Genomic DNA, 20010 nt, shown 5'->3' with positions numbered 1-20010 from the left:
CTCATATTCCAACTTTACTTGTCACTTTGTGGATTTATCATCTCGGGTTAGAAACTAGCACAGTGCTCACCAATGTACTTCTCTCTCTGATACCTCCCCCTTCATACTTCCAACTGAGATTTCTCAGATTGCATGGCACTTCTGTGATGCTCTCCTTGGAGTCAAACAAACATTTGACCATTTTCTGTTCTTTTTAAGCACTTAATATCACCTGTTATTCCTAGAGCAATATTCTAAGATGAGATGCACAAGTGTTTTGTGCACAATCTCACTTGTAAACTGACTGCATTTTCCCAATCTCCTACCAATGAAAAGAAGCAGCCAGTTGTTTCAGTTACAATTGAGCCTATGTGATCATTCTATTTCATATAACCTCAAATCAACTGTACACCATGGTGGATCCTTCACATGGCAAACTGTTCTCATAGGTACGTATCTATTTGATGCTTTGTCAGTTACTTTTTTAAATGTGAACTATAGTGCCTTTACACGCTCCTGCCCAGGAATAAATGTTTTGAGTTTCTCTTTGAGATATGAGGCTACTACCTCTTTATCTACTGCTCTGAACACATAAATGTTTCTATTTCTTTAGTTATCCTATGCAGTTTAGTAAAATTGCCTCTTGGTCACTGATATCAGTATCAACATAGATGACCTGAAGAGGTCAGGTCTGTTTTTTGCTATTTGATCTACTATATTTCCATAATTACTTGGCTACTGAATTATGGTTTTCAGAGATATTGCAGTGACATGCACATACTTTTAAAAGACATGTGCAGCAGTGCTATGCTGTTCACAGAGGATGCCTCAGACTCATGTGTTTGCGTGTGTGAGCCTGCCAAGGTCTCCAGTCTATTTAAGGATAGCCAAGCTACATTAAGCCTGTCCTCTATGTGTATTGCTACAGCTCTTTGGGTCATTAATTGGTTCCTTCTGAATGTTACATAAACGAATGGGCTTTTGGCTATGGTAAGTCACCTTCAGGTTGCTGCCTTAGGTTGTAGCAGTGGCGGAGAATTTGATGTGTCACATAGGACACCTCAGGTGTAACTTCTTTTGCCCATGGGCTCTGCATCTGAGGCACCTTCTAGTGCACCTGATTTGATGGAGCCTCCCTCACAACAGAGCGAGAGATCGATGATAATGTGTTTGTGTCAGTCAAGGTGGAGGGCTAATGTGGAGACTGGGTGCCTGGCCTTGCCCATTCACCCTGTGAGTGGACAGGTGGCCACTCCTTTGGCAGGGTCTGAATAGGCACCGGAGGCAAGGGGTTTACTAGTTATTGGAAGGCCCAATGTCAGGGATGTTATGCAGCCCATCAGCCCATTTTGTAGATTTAAAAAAAAAAAAAAAATATTGTGCACTCGGTATATCTGCTACGGGGGCTCATCCAAGATGAAGAGGTGGCCTTTCCTGTGGCTATCAAGTGTGCAGGATGCGGTCGTCTGCATGTTGTGCCTAACATCGCCACCAATGACACCTGTTGTATGGGTTCTGAGGCGATCCTCAGTTCGTACAGGCAGCTGGGCGGCTGTTGGAGATGGTAAAGACTGCTGGCCTCATGCCCAGGGTGCAAGGAGAGTTTGCAATTTGCAGCATCGTTCTCATAGTTGATTGGGGCCTTTGGTGTGGAGCCAAATGGAGGGTACCAACCAAAGGTTTTGTTGACTCTGTGACAGACTTGCTGCACATTTTTAGACCTGCATTATTATATGGGGTTGTAGGGTAGGTCAAGGGTGCACTACACAAAGGAAGCAGCTACTTGGGTAGCAGAGGACAACATAGTAATAAGTATACCTGCGTAGAGAAACAACGGAAAGATTTGAAAGGAAATAAATCACCAGAACCATATGGAACTCCAGCTTGATTTGACGAAGAGTACACTATGGCATTACCCCCTTACCTACCTTTCATTTATCATGAATCTCTTACCAAGCATAAAGCCCCAAGTGACTAGAAAAAAAGTGCAGATGATTCCAGTATATGAGAAGGATAAAAGAACAGACTTGCAAAATTACAGACCAACATCCTTAACATCTGTTTGCTGTATTCTCAGTTCCAATGTAATAAGATTTCTTGAGACTGAAAAGATTATGTCCAAGAATCAGAATGGTTTTAGAAAGCAATGCTTGTGCAAAACTCAGCTTGCCCTTTCCTCACATGATATACTGAGAACTGTGGATGAAGGACAACAGATTTCATATTTCTAGATTTCCAGAAAACATGTAACACGGTACCACACAGCATGCTGTCATGCTTTCATTTCCCATTAGCCTATCCTTTTGATTCACTCTTAGATTTACCCCCCCCTCAAAAAAAAAAAAAAATGCTGTTGATTTTGGGTTGCAGACAGATAGATTTCTGTAACAAGTGTATGAGCTCACTGCTTTTTAGGGTTGTTTCCAACTCTGGTACTTTATTGTGAATGCTTTGGTAGTTGAGCATTAGAATTAAAATGGGCTCTTCTTTGGGATGCAATGCTTTGGGTTTTATGCTGAAAACCCGGAATCTCTTACAGCTGTCATTACCTAGACTGGATGGAGAGCTGCCTAATCCAAAGATACTCCTGTGTACATTCCATTACCTGGGTAGTGTTGTTTGATGGGTAATGCACACCTGATCCACTTAGGATCACCCTAAAGTTCTCAACTACATGGTGCAAGTCCAGGAAGTTACAATCTCACTTGTTTTAGAATCTTTGGAGTCTCTAGTTTGAGCAATCCACTCATGTCAGAAGCAGATAGCCATAAGCAGTTCTGAGGACAATATTGCAGACTGTGAGTTACACTGAAACTCCATGAGCAATGCCGATCTTCCCCACTTACTCTGCCAGGTGCTTAAACGAACCAAATATGACTCCTGATATGAGGCACCAGGGATATTTGTTCCTATATGTGACACAATGTACAACAGGTTGCATCCTGTTCTCTAAATGGCTGCTGGAACAGTCTCTTAGACATATTGAACGAGGTCCTGAGCCATATGCAACGAGAGCACAAGGTGATCCTTACCATCCCTTGCTGCTCTTTTCCCAAGGGGTAACATTATTTGCCATACATTTGACCTGTCAATGATTAACAGACCCCTCCCTTTCATGTAAACTTCCTCCTGACACAGTGTAAAGAAGCTTTTCTACAGGGGAAGTGTGTCACACGGGCCTTGTTTCAATATCAGTGGGAGACAGTATGTCAGACGTGCTGATGAAAGAGATGAGTATAGAATTTTGAGTTCTCCCTGGTCCCTGCCTTTCCTCTACAGGACTCCCAGCTCTATCACTGATTCATGATTCACAGTCTAGTTGTAAATTAGTAATTGGTCCCATATTTTCGGGGGAAAGAGAATATCTATGAGAGAGGCTAGTACTTGAGGCACATTTGAAATCTCTGATCCATGTTTCTTCATAGTTCATCCAACAGACTGATTCTCAGCAGCTTCTTATGGCCTGATGGCCATTATGGCAAATTTTGACTGCTTGAGAACAGAAACTAACTGATCTTGTGCAAGAGAAAAGCAATCACAGTGAGGCTCTGTTATGGCTGTTGCTAATTTTGTCTGAATGCTGAACAAATGTGATTACAATAACCTCACTAATTCTCTTTCAATTTCCGGATCTCTTACAGTACCTGAATTCCAAGTCTCCTTAAGATCTCTCGCTACACTGCTAAAGAAAGTGGTTTCTGTGTAATGAGAGAAAAACTTGGGGTAAAATTTACTGATTTCTTGACGATAAGTTTGTGTATTGAACTTTTGTTCAGGTTAGACTCACTAACTGACTTATACAACAATGTTAAAAACAGTGGTAATGTGCAACAAATGGTGACAATATACATAAAAGTCAAATGGGAAAACCAAAGATGATATGACACAATATAAGCAAAACACTATATTGCACTGCAGCACTCAATTTTATAAGAATTAGATTTATGTCGGGATCATAAAATTTCAAAGACCGACTTTGAAAAAGTAAATCTACAAATGGAAGAAAATGAAAATGTTGCACTAATTACATAAGTACTACACTGTGATTAGTGGAAATGATGATCCAAAATATATTGCTGCCAAAGTTTGCAGAATATGCGAATGTAGCTCACAGTCATGATTCACTACAAAATACACTCCTGGAAATGGAAAAAAGAACACATTGACACCGGTGTGTCAGACCCACCATACTTGCTCCGGACACTGCGAGAGAGCTGTACAAGCAATGATCACACGCACGGCACAGCGGACACACCAGGAACCGCGGTGTTGGCCGTCGAATGGCGCTAGCTGCGCAGCATTTGTGCACCGCCACCGTCAGTGTCAGCCAGTTTGCCGTGGCATACGGAGCTCCATCGCAGTCTTTAACACTGGTAGCATGCCGCGACAGCGTGGACGTGAACGGTATGTGCAGTTGACGGACTTTCAGCGAGGGCGTATAGTGGGCATGCGGGAGGCCGGGTGGACGTACCGCCGAATTGCTCAACACGTGGGGCATGAGGTCTCCACAGTACATCGATGTTGTCGCCAGTGGTCGGCGGAAGGTGCACGTGCCCGTCGACCTGGGACCAGACCGCAGCGACGCAAGGATGCACGCCAAGACCGTAGGATCCTACGCAGTGCCGTAGGGGACCGCACCGCCACTTCCCAGCAAATTAGGGACACTGTTGCTCCTGGGATATCGGCGAGGACCATTCGCAACCGTCTCCATGAAGCTGGGCTACGGTCCCGCACACCGTTAGGCCGTCTTCCGCTTACGCCCCAACATCGTGCAGCCTGCCTCCAGTGGTGTCGCGACAGGCGTGAATGGAGGGACGAACTGCCTTGGTGCCAATGATGGTCGTATGCGTGTTTGGCGCCGTGCAGGTGAGCACCACAATCAGGACTGCATACGACCGAGGCACACAGGGCCAACACCCGGCATCATGGTGTGGGGAGCGATCTCCTACACTGGCCGTACACCTCTGGTGATCGTCGAGGGGACACTGAATAGTGCACGGTACATCCAAACCGTCATCGAACCCATCGTTCTACCATTCCTAGACCGGCAAGGGAACTTGCTGTTCCAACAGGACAATGCACGTCCGCATGTATCCCGTGCCACCCAACGTGCTCTAGAAGGTGTAAGTCAAGTACCCTGGCCAGCAAGATCTCCGGATCTGTCCCCCATTGAGCATGTTTGGGACTGGATGAAGCGTCGTCTCACGCGGTCTGCACGTCCAGCACCAACGCTGGTCCAACTGAGGCGCCAGGTGGAAATGGCATGGCAAGCCGTTCCACAGGACTACATCCAGCATCTCTACGATCGTCTCCATGGGAAAATAGCAGCCTGCATTGCTGCGAAAGGTGGATATACATTGTACTAGTGCCGACATTGTGCATGCTCTGTTGCCTGTGTCTATGTGCCTGTGGTTCTGTCAGTGTGATCATATGATGTATCTGACCCCAGGAATGTGTCAATAAAGTTTCCCCTTCCTGGCACAATGAATTCACGGTGTTCTTATTTCAATTTCCAGGAGTGTATGTTACAACACTCATAAGCTACTGGAACAACTCAACAATTTATCTTTTAGCACATAAATATCCAATGGATTAGAATGGAACATTTACCTGAAAAATGATACTGCTGCCAATATTTCTAAGAAGTAGCATTGTAGTTTATAGTCGATATTATAGTGTGAATCCTGTACAGCAATTGTAAACATGTGAAAATAATATGATACACTCAAACCTTGACACAATCAGTGAATGTTAATGAGAAAACAACACACAGGTAGTAAAATCTTAGGATCTAGAATTTGTGATTTGACATATCTCGAACATGCTGTCTCACACTAAGATAAAAGAAGATGTCAGCTTGTATGGGATGGTCAGAAAGAGACTGAAAATTTTTAAGGGTGTTGCAAGGTAGGTTGTGATGAAAAATAATTGTTAAGAAAAAAATTCAATATGTTGTGCTGTTTCTAAGTTAATTACTACTGAAGTAAGCAAGTCAGGCTTTTGCATATACAAATTCAAGCAGCCCACTAGAGAAGGAGTTGTCAAATGTGTTTCCTAAAACCAAAACAAAGAGAGGTACAAAAACTGGCCATCAGATGTTAGTAAGTACCAAAAGTGAGCCAAAGGCTTAGCAGTGTTGTGTGCTATTATCTACAGGGTTATTACAAATGATTGAACCGATTTTATAGCTCTACAATAACTTTATTATTTGAGATATTTTCATAATGCTTTGCACACACATACAAAAACTCAAAAAGTTTTTTTAGGCATTCACAAACGTTCGATATGTGCCGCTTTAGTAATTCGGCAGACAACAAGCCGATAATCAAGTTCGTCCCACACTCGGCTTAGCACGTCCCCATCAATGACATCGAAAGCATTGTTGATGCGAGCTCGCAGTTCTGGCATGTTTCTTGGTAGAGGAGGTTTAAACACTGAATCTTTCACATAACCCCACAGAAAGAAATCACATGGGGTTAAGTCAGGAGAGCGTGGAGGCCATGACATGAATTGCTGATCATGATCTCCACCACGACCAATGCATCGGTTTTCCAATCTCCTGTTTAAGAAATGCCGAACATCATGATGGAAGTGTGATGGAGCACCACCCTGTTTAAAGATGAAGTCGGCGCTGTCGGTCTCCAGTTGTGACATGAGCCAGTTTTCCAGCATGTCCAGATACACGTGTCCTGTAACATTTTTTTCGCAGAAGAAATAGGGGCCGTAAACTTTAAACCATGAGATTGCACTGACCCGTTGATTTTCCCTTACAGAGGCATCCACAAGCTTTAAACTGCGCATACCATCGCCGAATGGAGTTAGCAGTTGGTGGATCTTTGTTGAACTTCGTCCTGAAGTGTCGCTGCACTGTTATGATTGACTGATGTGAGTGCATTTCAAGCACGACATACGCTTTCTCGGCTCCTGTCGCCATTTTGTCTCACTGTGCTCTCGAGCGCTCTGGCGGCAGAAACCTGAAGTGCGGCTTCAGCCAAACAAAACTTTGAGTTTTTCTACATATCTGTAGTGTGTCGTGACCATATGTCAATGAATGGAGCTACAGTGAATTTATGAAATCACTTCAATCATTTGTAATAGCCCTGTACTCTATGAGAATAACTGACACTTATTGTATTTCATGGGCTTCTGGAATTTGCACCTGCAATGGCCTGATTGGCTAACTTCAATGCTAATTAACTCAGAAACAATGCAATATATCAAACTTTTTTCTTAACAGTTATTTCTCAGCACAACCTATGCTTCAACACCCTTACAAGTTTTTCATACTGTTTCTGACAACCCCGTATATGTAAATAAACATGTGATATGTGCAGATATTGTACTTGGGTGAACTTAAGATTCCTTCTAAATGATTGTACCAGTGTTGAGCACAACAGTTTATCCCACTCAAAACAGTAAAAATCATGGATCACCAACAAAGTATTCTTCTGCTTGGGATGACTAACAATGTATGCTTGTCTTGCATACACTGCAATGTTTGTTTATTTATTTTGGCCTGACAGTAGCTCTTTCTCAGTTATGTTTAAGATGACATTGTTGAAGAGGTCTATTACATGTTAGTTTCTGTGGAATATTTGTCCCTTACCTTTAATTACCTGATCAACTTATGTTTTGATACACTTTCCAGTTTTCCAGTAAATTTTCAGACTTAAGTCCATTACTTTTTGATTATATCTACAGTGTAATTCCTTTCTGTAATATGAAGACAGTTGCAGACCTGACCTTATCTTGATTATTACCTTGGAGTCCAGGAGTACCAGTCTTCCCTGGTGGTCCTTGAAGACCCTTCTCGCCCTTCAGTCCTCTGGGTCCAGGTGGTCCAGGTGGCCCAATTTGTGGAATTCCTGGTTCTCCTTTGGCTCCTGGCAAACAAAAAATATCATGTTATCTTATATTATCTCCAATGTTAGGTAATAGCACTTTCTCAGTTACACCACCGTACTTGGTAATAGTTTTGTAAAGTACATTAAAAAATCTGAAAAACCAATTGAAATCTTTTAAAAAAGAGAAAGCAGTTGAAAAATTTAGGTGATAGTGACAGAAAGAGCAGTAAGAAGTCTCAAACTTTGGTACATGTTATTTTGGGTAAGAAAACAGAAAGGGGCAAAGAGGGTAAAGCTTGTAATGCTACATCCCAGTAAGATAATGTAAACATCATAATAATTGACTTAAAAGAAAAAGAAAACTATATTTATGTCATACAAAATTAAGAGTTGTAATATTTTTAGAGGTTCATTTTATTGGATATAAGTCTGTTCATTTGTCATCATGAAATGGTGATGATCAGTTCACTTTGTCAACAGGAAATACTGGAATGTATGCAGAAGCCATTGTTTCATTATAAAAAAAATGAATGCGTTAGTACTTTCCAAAAGCTTAACATCCATCAAATTACTTTTAATGTCTTCAGCAATGATGGTGAATTTATTGGATAATTGTGCAGACCTTCTGCAAAATACCTGCAGTGTGTTTGTGTGTGCTTTGCAACAACTCATGGGAATGTAGATGAAAAAGGATTTACGAGAGCTATACGTAAATAATCATAATTACAGTAGTCAAATATCATAGCACAACAACATTATGTTTAGGTAAAAGGTAATGTATTAACTGGCTACCCAAATTCACATAAAGAAAATTTAGTAGCAAATGACAATGAGTACATTCACAATAATATGCAGAAGATCCTACAAAACCATATAATGTAAAAAAAAAGGTAAGGACAATAACAAACAAAAATTGTTTTAAACTTAACTTATGTAGATTCATTATGACTTAAAACAAGTTCAAATTTTACAGGTTTAAATAAAGAAAGAACAATGGTACTAATGTATGTTTATATCTCTATGAAAAACAATGTTTCACATAGCAGGTAAATCTTATATCCACTAATTTTCATCTGTCAAACATGGTCAATGCTAGAGCAGCAAAACCAAATGATGAATTATGGAGAATGATCAGCATCTTCGGTATAAAGTAATTTCTTAGTGTGTAACACTTGTGGGCCTGTACAGTAGTGCTACACACAGAGATGTTATTGTAAAATTTATCTGTGGCACTGATTTGTGACAGTGTTTTTGTCATGAATAGGCTAACACTGAGGAATTCCTTGGCTTACATGTACAATGCAACCATGACATTCATGCTTGACAGAATTTGTTTAAGCATGTTTCATCTTGTCTAAACTGATTGATTCCCCTCGTTATTCTTACACTTCATGTTTTTATGCTTGTGTTCAACATTCATTAACACTAAAAGTTCTATTTAGCATGTTCAATTTGTGATGAGATTAACTCCATCCAATGTTTTATGTATATATTCTCATAATCCTGTTAACCCTGTGAGCCCCAATAATATTAAAAAAAAAAAAAAAAAAAAACTAATTTTGAAATTTTTTCACAAAAATTACCTTTATCCTTATAGTGAAAAACAAATACAAGTAGAAATTGGCAAAAATTACGCATTCTATTTTTTAAGGAAGCAGTTTCACTTTGGAACCACTGAGATATAAAATTTTCAACCACTCATCATTTCATGAGATATATTTGAAAGAAATTTTGTATATTTCCTAGATACAATCTCACAGCTGGAACCTTTGATCAAGCATAAGGCCTAAAAAAAATATAACCCCAATCACCAAACAAAAATGGGACTCCAATTTAATATATTTATATCATAAGTACAGAACAGAATAGATACTGCCCCAGAGGTTTCATTTTGAAACTGCTCATGAAACCATTATTATAAATGTAAATTTATGTTACAATAACTTTAGATACACTTTCAATATAAATGATCTCCTCAATATGATCACTACAAAAAAAACCACATGTACCATCTCCTGTTATGTAACACAATCTCCACACTGATTGTTGCTTTGAACACTGTGAGATACTGTTACAATGCACTATGTTCGTAGAAGTACCTCAGTGTACCACTAGATGTTGTGGAATGGCTTAGGTGGTACTCAAAGGGTTAGTTGAGTTTTGGCATTTAAAACTCATGTCATAATGACTGCAACATGTTCATTGTGAAATAGTTGGTTGTAAAGATAATTCATTCACACTCAACTGCCTCTCTAGTGTTGGGTGCCAGTTAGCAAATACTTTTGGAATTACATGTGACTGATACATGATGTTCAATGCATAACGTATAAAAAAAACCGCCTTGCATCCACATTTGAAGTTGATGCATAGCAAAACTTATGGTTTACTTAACTTTGCATAACACCAATGTGTGTTATTATCGCAGTGCTTTTTACGTTTGGCTGATGTCTCATTTTAGTTTGTGCAAAGTGTAGCACTATTTTGACTTAGCCCTCTATGTTGGTACCACTTCCTGTACTTTGCTGCTTGAGAGTGGGGCTCGTATCTCTCTGGTTTTGAAGTGTTTATCTGGCCATTCACTGTTTGCCAGGTAGTGTGGACAGAGCAATGGGGACTGAGGGGGTTGCTCAGTGGCCAGGCCATGGCTTGAGAATTGGCTTGTTGATGATATATAGCCATCTGCACATATGGTCAGTGGGCAGTTGGCTTGCTAGATTTTGTATGTTATTATTAGCACTACTGTTGTTCTGGTCAGCTGCACTAGCAGTAGTGGTTGTTATTAAGAAAAGCCATGGTTGTTTCCTGTTTCTAATACCAAGCTGTTCCAGGTTAGTTTCTAAACTATTTCTTGTGCCCTGTGCAAGCCAGTGGACTGAGATTCCATTACCAAGGTGTATGTGACGGAAATATTCATATAGCAAATATTCAGGCTCTGGCAAAAGGGAAGCTTCATTCTTAACTTTTTTAAATTGTTTTATCTTGTTAGTGTTCTTAATTGGTTTTAACTGTATGAAAAGCAAATCTTTTATTTTGTTAGACTCAGTATAGTTCTGAACTTACTTGTGCCAGCTTACTGTCCTATGTTACATTGTACTGAACACAGTGGTAAATTAAAACAAATATTGTCTTATCACTCATTTTATCGGTTTTTGAGTAATATTTAGTCTATATGGCATGCTATTTACCAATTTACATCAATTTAATGAATGTAACTTACCGTTCACAAAAAAGCAAATTTATAGTTCTATGATGCACTTGTAAGGTGGGGAACATTAAAGGGAGGCAGTAGCTGAGAAGGGAATGATAAAGAGAAATATGTTAGCACTGAATACAAACTTAATATTAGAAAGTCTTTCCTAAAAGTATCTGACTGGAGTGTACCCTTATTTAGAAGTGATATGGAGACAAATAACAGCACAGACAAGAAGAGAATAGAAGCTTTTGAAATGTGTTTCAGAAGTGTGTTGAAGGTTATAAAGCTAGATTGGATAACTAATGAAAAGAAGAGCTTTATGGCATAACTTATTTAGGAGAAGGGATAAGCTGACAGAACACATCCTAATGAATATTGTAGAGGGACATTGAGGCTTGAACACAGAAAATAGTCGGATTCGTTCTGTAGAAATGAAGAGATTTGCCTGGATCAAACCTGTCTCCAGACTGAAGACCACATTAACAAACAAAACACTGAGATGAACCAAAAGAAATGAGATTGTAATGGAGATTAAATAATAACTGAGCACAGATGAAAGGTTGTGTTGGCTATCAATATTACATTAACTGTAGCTCCCTGTTCTAAACAATATTCAGTTCATAACAAATTAGGCACAACTAACTGTATGCTTACCTTTAGGTGCTGCAGGTCCTGGCAACCCCCTCTGACCATCTCGCCCAGGCTCTCCAGGGAAACCCATTGGGCCAGTCTCACCCTTCTCTCCTCTTGGACCAGGAAGACCTCTTGGTCCCACTGGTCCAGGAGGTCCCGTGGGCCCAGGGGGCCCAGGCTCACCCTGACAGTGAAGAGAAATTGCCAAATGAGTTTCAATGTGTTTTTATATATTTGACTTTTTGTCCTTTTTTATGGCACAAACTAATTGAAAAATAATATTTTGTGTATTGCAGAATTAAGGCACTTCATAAAGCAATAAGTTTTCTGCACATTATATGAGGAAACATGCAAGATCTAATGTCCGAAAATGTTTATGTGTTGTGATGTGGGCAATACTACAAATGAAAGCAGTTGTGTTGTGAAATGGCTCTTCCATCAGTATTCTAGTACACAGGTGCTACTTACTGTTGGCAGATGGTTGATAGCACTGAAATAGTAATCAAGGCTCAGTTAAAAATGTTTCTTGAATTTTTTTCTTGTAGCATCACAGGCCAGCTTGAGTCTGCCATGTTTTATACCACACTTTTTGATAGGCATTCCCCACATCTTTATGTATGATCCTATCACCGCCTTCACTCCAGGGGTTTTGGGCTCACATTCTCAGCATTTGGAAATGCTCTGCCTCCAACCAACACCTGTTCGCCCTTTTGCCACTGGCGTGTCTCTTCCCTTCTGGCACAAGAATGGCTTTTTCTTTCTGCCACTGGCATAGCATTTCCATATTGCTGCCGACACAGATTTTCCCTTCTGCTGCTGGGACAGGTCTGCCCTTCTAGCACTGGAATGGCTTCCTCTTTCTGCCACTGGCATAGCTCTCCCATATCACTGCTGGCACAGCTATTCCATTCTGCTTCTGGCACAGCTATGCCCTTCTGCAACTAGCATAGTTATTCCTTTCTGCTACCGGCAAAGCTCTTTCCTTGTGCTGCTGGTACGGCTTTTCCATTTTTGCCATCAGCATGGTTTTTCCAATCCACCGCTAGCACGGCTCATTCTGCTGTCGGTGTGGCTTCTTCTGCTGCCAGCATGGTCCCTTCCCTGCTCCAACACGCATAGGTTTTCAATCCATTTTAGTGCCTACTCAGTGCACTTGTTTGTTGCCTGCATGGCCCCTTTTGCCACCAGCATGGCATCATTTGCTAAAATTCTCAATTTTTGTGTCAATCATCACACGTTTCCTTTTCTGTGGCTCATCTGTGCACAGGTGTTCTAAACTTCTTCCAATGCTCATTTCTGTGCAATTTTCCAATCCAGTCCATCCTTCTATGCCACCAGCACCACTGCCTTAGCCAGCTTGTTTCCTTTGGAGTGTTCATGTCATGCATGCATTCCTTCTCATAGCCTACAGTGTGACCACCATCTGCAGCCCAATTTCCACTCTCCTGGACATCTTCTTCTCTTTGGTGGAGCCCATCAGTGTTGTGGTGTCAATAGTGGCTGGTGCTGGTTGAATTAGCCTCCCAATGGCCACCGACATCTCGCTGACATCCCACTGGCTCTTCCATGGTGGCCAAGCCCCTCAGTACCTTGATGGCTTGATCATCCTTTTAACCATAGAGCAGGTATGCTCTTTAATGGAACAGGAGTGGGCACATGGCGTATTATGTACACAGTGATGATAAATGTCCTTTACTTTATTATTTATTGCAGTAATTTACATTTCTTCATAAAGCAATTGCAGGTAACTTTTAAGCTATGCATAACAATGGTCCCACATAGGTTACAAATCTAATTTAATACACTACAATACATTACTTGTAAATTAATTGCTTTCAATCTCGGGTGAATAATCACAGCATTTTCCACAGAAAACTGCTGTTTGCGAATGACTTCTGCAGAAAAAATAAATACAAACTAATCTTATTGTTGTGGAGCTATTCTTTGCCCTTCCACAAATTTCACATCTACTTCTTTCCTTCACTGGTTGATGTTGCATATGCAGCTCTTGAACTTTCTAATGACGCAGATACAAGTTAACATCAGGTAGTAGACGTGGTATTGCTGATCTTCCGATAAGATGTGATTTCATGAGTTGAAAAGAAAGGTTTTTTTTATCAAAAACTTGACATGGATGTTTCTTGTTCTTTCCATTTGCTTGAAATAACATTTGAGCCTTGGTACCCAGTCATGTTCAACATTGCATACCATATAGCCATAGCCCATCTTCTTGTGACTCGTGTTACTGAATATTTATTGTACATTTGGTCAACAGTATCAACTCCACCATTTGTTTTATTGGAATCTAAATTTTATGTGAGATTTCTTAGTGGCCTCATCTACTGTTCCTTCATGTGCCTTTGGAAATGAGTACAACAGATTTGTTATGTTTAGGCACGTATAGTGTGATGGTAATCTGAAGAACTGGTTTCTCTGTTCTTGTTGGGCAAAAACTCAGATGGTGTTTGTTTCTATCCTATATTAGTGTTTCCTATACAAGTGATTCTGTTTTGCAACAGAGAGAGAGCCAGTTTGTAGTTGGTATAACACTTACCTGTTGTCACATTTGTATTTGTGCCTTTTATCAGCTCAGTTAGTCTACACACAATTTCAAATGGCTTATTAGAAGCAAAAAACAGCCCTTCTGGCTATTTACCACAATACACTTACAATGAAACAGTGAAGAATGACTAAGCACTATACAGAGTAAATATTTTGATGCAATAACTAGATGCTAACCCATCTGTTTCACATCTCATATCTCCAGTTTCCTTATCAGCAAATCTAAGACACCTGAGCAGGAATAAAATTCTCTTGTAGCTCATGTAGGATCTAAAAACAATAATTCCTGTTACATCATTTGACCAAAGTTCCACTACATATATGTGGTTTTCATCTTTCAGGCCAATCAAATAAAGAATGTTTAACGCTGCACAAATTTCATTGCAACCTATTAACTCAGCATCTCTATCTCTAGAATAATTTTCTTATTGCCTTTTTCTGTCAAAGTATACACTAATAAGATGCACAATTTCTTCTATCATATCAACACTGATTATTTCATGAACTGATTCAATTTCCTCTACAATACCTCATGCTACCACTTTAGGTCCTGGAAAGATCTCGATAATATTTTTTGGTGGTACATGTGGCATCTTTTTATGCACAGCAGTTTTCATCCAATTTTTTTGTCCTTACCAATAAATATATTGTCTTCAGTATCAAAGGAAGGTAATCTTTCATCATACACAATTTCAGAGCCACTTTCATGATCAATTGGTAGTATTACTTCATCCTCTATATCAGAAAACAAGAAAACAAATCAGTATCTCTGCTGTCATCTTCTTCCACAAGCATCTCTAAAAGAGTTCAGTCTAATTCCTCATCTGTCAAGTATTTTTTGGCCCCACAATAAGAAACATAAACTATTTTTAGTGACTAATGAAGCATAAAAATGGATGTCTGAAATATACCGCTTTCTAGCAACATCGACAATTTGAAATAGTACTTACTTACACGACGAGGCTTGTGGTGTATACAATACACTGCAGCTGCAGTTCCAGAAATAACTTATCATTGCCTTTGACCTATTGATGCTTCATATAACTAAACAAAAGCTAAACATTGACTGGGAAATTGTCACCAGGTATATGGCTACAAGGCTTGGCCTTTTTCCACTGTGGGCATGAGGTGAGTCTGGTGTATTAGATACACCAGCACAAACATTCTAGGGAAAAGCGGTGAAGAGTATTGTGGCAGGGCCAGTCATCTGGACACTGTTGCCATTGGTATGTACACCCATAGCTGGTGGGTTGCAATACTCCTGATGTCTTCTATCAAAGACAGCCACATGCGGCCAAAAACACTGCATGATTGCTAACACTGGCAGACCACAACAGCAACCAGCCAATTTACGTACACAGCAACACATCACTCTGTGTATACACCAGATTCCAAAGGACTCAACTACAGGCATCAGCACCATCCACTAGTGGCACAGACATCTAATGGCAGCACAACAGCAGGACACTACATAGTGGTTAGTGGTTAGTGTTTAACGTCCTGTCGACAATGAGGTCATTAGATACAGAGCGCAAGCTCGGGTTAGGGAAGGATTGCGAAGGAAATCGGCCGTGCCCTTTCAAAGGAACCATCCCGGCATTTGCCTGAAATGATTTAGGGAAATCACGGAAAACCTAAATCAGGATGGCCGGAGACGGGATTGAACCGTCGTCCTCCCGAATGCGAGTCCAGTGTGCTAACCACTGCGCAACCCCGCTCGGTTCACTAAATAGTGTCCGTGGGTCACACACCTAATGGAAATACTTCTAATGAACTATTTAAGACAAAGCGTGTCCACTACTGATAGCATTTGTTTGCATTCTGGACTCTACGCTGGGTCTGCAGTGCAGCCCATATACTGGTAGTGTTCACCAGCAGCAGTTCCACCACGATACACCAGGATTAAGACTGGACATCAATGCAGTGCAGCCTAGGACTCCAACCTAAAGACAGTTTCACAGCCTGTCAGCAGTATCGCATCCCAGCAGCTGCCATTGGTTCAAGCACTGATCTCCCATCAGCTATTGGTGCTCTTCCAATGTTCCACTGGCCAGCCTTCACCTGACCATGCCAGACAATAAACCAGACATGACCTCCATACTGTTTAGGACATCAACCAGACACTGACCAAGAACCTCCAACTGGCCTCCAGTTGACAGAGTTTATTAAACTACTAGTTGGCTATTATTTTCTATTCATGTCAGAGCTATGAACTGTTCATTTATGTTTTTGCCAACAATTGTGTTGAAACTTCCTGGCAGGTTAAAACTGTGTTCCAGATTGGGACTTGAACTCAGGGCTTTGCCTTTTGTGGGAAAGTGCTCTACCATCTGAGCTACCCAAGCACGACTGACAACCCATCCTCACAGCTTCAATTCTGCGAGTACCTTGTCTTCTATCTTCCAAACTTCACAGAAGCTCTCCTGCAGACCTTGCAGAACTATCATTCCTGGAAGAAAAGATACTGCAGAGACATGGCTTAGCCACAGCCTGGGGGATGTTTCCAGAATGAAATTTCCACTCTGCAGTGGACTGTGCTGTGATATGAAACTTTCTACCAATTAAAACTGTGTGCCAGATTAAGACTCAAAGTCAGGACCTTTCTCAGGAATTTTCATATCAGCACACACCTCACTGCACAGTGAAAATTTCATTCTGGAAACATCCCCCAGGCTGTGACTAAGCCATGTCTCCACAATATCCTTTCTTCCAGGAGTGCTAGTTCTGCAAGGTCTGCAGAAGAGCTTCTGTTAAGTTTGATGATAGGAGACAAGGTACTGGCGAAATGAAGCTGTGAGGGCAAGTCATGAATTCCGATTGGGTAGCTCAGATGGTAGAGCATCTGCCTGTAAAAGGCAAAGGTCCTGAGTTCGAGTCTCGGTGTGGCACACAGTTTTAATCTGCCAGGAAGTTTCATATTAGTGCACATTTTGCTGAAGAGCGAAAATTTCTTCTGGAAACATCCCCCAGGCTGTGGCTAAGCCATGTCTCTGCAAATGCTTTCTTCCAGAAGTGCTAGTTCTGTAAGGACTGTTTCATATCACCACACATTCTGCTGCAGAGTGAAAATTTCAGAGTGGAAATAAATGTGTTTCTTTCATTGTGCCCTGGGAGCCGACTTTATTACCTTTTGTCCTTGCCACCACATAAGGACACTTTACACAGGAAGGGACCAAACTGTTTTTTATGTAATTATTAATCATATGTAATGGAATTCCAATGCCAAAAAATGTTCAATCTAATTATATTGCTAACAAATATATAACTACTGAGTATCTAGAATATTTTGAGACAAGATATTTGTTTTAACTAAATGCTGCTGACATACTGTATTTTAGTACTAATATGCTCACATGACTGGTCCTGGTGTTTAGACATTGCCTTTCTTACATCTTCCTAACACATTTGATTGATGTGAAACAACATATGGCCCATACTTCATCTAAATATTTACAATGACCATAGCACTCATCAAACACTGAGTATTAAAACTAGGCCCATAGCATTAATATTTAAATTTGCAATTATCATACCTGAAATCCTTGGGTTCCCTTCTCTCCAGGTCGTCCATCTCGTCCTGGTGGACCGGGTTCACCTTTGTCTCCAGGGGCTCCACGGTCTCCTTTGAATCCATCTGTAATGTCTATGGGTGGACAGGTACCTGAAATACACAAATGTCACTGTTATATTTATATTTATTTTCTTTTTATACCTATATAGTTGGAGTGACTGTTATTTTTCTTCTTTGGTATACCTGTTATTTAAACTGTGAAGTGTTGTCATAATTTTTAGAAAAAAAAATTACGTAAAAAATTTTAAAAATCTCATCTCCAACTGTCACAGTGGTGAGCTACTCATAGTGAATGAAATTTCATCTTGTCAATCTTGCTTTACAATTTTATGGAAGTAAGTGACAGACTAATATTATTTATAACTGAAAGAACAAAATCTTAATTATAATAATGGAATAAGAGAAATTACATGAAGTAAGAAAATTTTGTCTATTATGTGTGCCTAAGTGGACCAATTATCCATCTGCAGGTAAGTGATTACCTTTGCTATTTTTTGTTTTGTTTTGAGGCTACACTGGTAACATAAATCTGCAAGGCGACAATGAGGGCTTCTAATTTTGCACTGGAGTATGAGTGTGCACATAAGATGCCCCATGTTTGTCAATAAAGGTTGTTTTATTGTGACAGAAGCTAGGATATTTCAATATAAAATCTTGAATTGTAGTTATTCAGCAAATATTGCCAAATGTTGAATTTGGTTTCTTAGTGAAACAGCACAGGTGTCCCTGAAGCTAACATTCCATTAACATTTGAATATGTGAGTGGGATATTAGCTTCAATGTCTCAGTAATTAATAAGTGCAAAATATACCATAGTTTGCAAAATAAATATGATCAAGACAATATATTAGAAGTATTCTCTTTAACGTGGTTAAGCAACCCACAGAACCCAGTGCAGAACTTTAAGAATCATCACGTAAGCCTTCTGTACATGCCATTTGTAGACAAGCCTGAAATGACACAAAACTAGCAGTGCGCAAAAAATCATTAAGTGATTCATTGCAGCTATTTGTATCTCTAATTGTTTTAAGATACAATAATGGTCAAAAATACTCACAGTGGATAAGGTTAATAAAATAAAAGCTGTTAAGAGGTATTAAAGTGAAGGAAGATGAGTCTACCGAAACTGGAAGAGTTAAATTTCTGTTAATTGTATTGTGTGTGAGTTGCTTACCCCTCTGGTATTCACTCACAAGACTTTTTTCTCCCATTTTGTACACAGAAATCAATTTTCTTGAAGAGATTCAGTGTTTAGTGTCCTCACCACAAATACATTTTTTCTTTCTTCCTGGAGAGTAACTTTTTCATATGTCTATTTTTTAAAAGATGTACTTGCAGGTAAATGCTATTCAATCACTTCAGCTAAATGTGATATTAACATTGTGTCAAAATTATTGACGTCTGAACCTCACTTTCTTGTTATATAATTTAGATTATTTTAGAAATGCAAAGGAATTAAGGACAATAGCTGTCAGATACCAGATATTTATACAGATTACTTTCTTCAACAAATACAGGATTCATTGGTATCAAATATGCACATGAAATTGTGGAAGATGCTTCTGAAGCTGCACATCTGGAATAGAGAATTATGTGGTAGTGAAAAACAGATCAATGAAAACCGAAAAAAGAAACCTGTGGTATTTGAAATGACTGATTTTTTTGATTTTTATTTTTAAAAGTGGACAGATGAAGTATAAAGGTATTATGAAGAAAAGGTGAGGAAAGCAGTTTATGGATACTTCTTACCAGAAGGGACAAGTTTATGGGAGTATCTACTGAGGCATCTAGGCATTAGTGTTGCTTAGGGTAGCACATAAACAGAGAAGAAAGTTCAGGTGTATGGGTGTATGTGAGAACTTTCTTTTTCAGTTATTCATACCTGCTTCTCCTTTGCGTCCAATTAGACCAGGCTGACCTTTGTCACCCTTTGCTCCTGGTCTACCAGGAATGCCAGGTTCACCCTTGACACTTAGACCAGCTTCTCCTTTTACTCCTGGCAACCCAGCTGCTCCTGGGATGCCATCATTACCTGGAAACCCTTGTTCGCCCTGTATATGAAAGCATTCATGTGTGACTGAAGAGTATTTCCAGAAGAAAGCTATTGAATTATACACAGCAGACATACTTTAAAAAGAACTAGTGCTACTTTTTCAGAAAATCTTTCAAAAAATCTGTGTTCTCTTGTTGTACTACACATGACACTGGTTTCACACTGCACTAACCTT

General features: G+C 39.9%; 1 protein-coding gene across 1 annotated transcript in view; it reads right to left on the bottom strand.

Annotated features, from left to right (window-relative positions):
- LOC126272031 (collagen alpha-2(IV) chain) overlaps positions 1 to 20010 on the bottom strand; it is a 233649-nt gene that overhangs the window by 63866 nt on the left and 149773 nt on the right. Inside the window, exons 14-17 of the mRNA XM_049974536.1 lie at positions 19665 to 19833; positions 17745 to 17872; positions 11671 to 11833; positions 7740 to 7862 (exon numbers count right to left, since the gene is read on the bottom strand). Of these exons, the coding sequence (XP_049830493.1) occupies positions 7740 to 7862; positions 11671 to 11833; positions 17745 to 17872; positions 19665 to 19833 (583 nt within the window). The remainder of the gene's footprint in view (positions 1 to 7739; positions 7863 to 11670; positions 11834 to 17744; positions 17873 to 19664; positions 19834 to 20010) is intronic.

The sequence above is a fragment of the Schistocerca gregaria genome, chromosome 5 (assembly GCF_023897955.1).
Source record: "Schistocerca gregaria isolate iqSchGreg1 chromosome 5, iqSchGreg1.2, whole genome shotgun sequence".
NCBI classification, from domain to species: Eukaryota; Metazoa; Arthropoda; class Insecta; order Orthoptera; family Acrididae; genus Schistocerca; species Schistocerca gregaria.
Note: the sequence above shows the minus strand (reverse complement) of the source record. Positions and strands in the feature narration are given on the sequence as shown.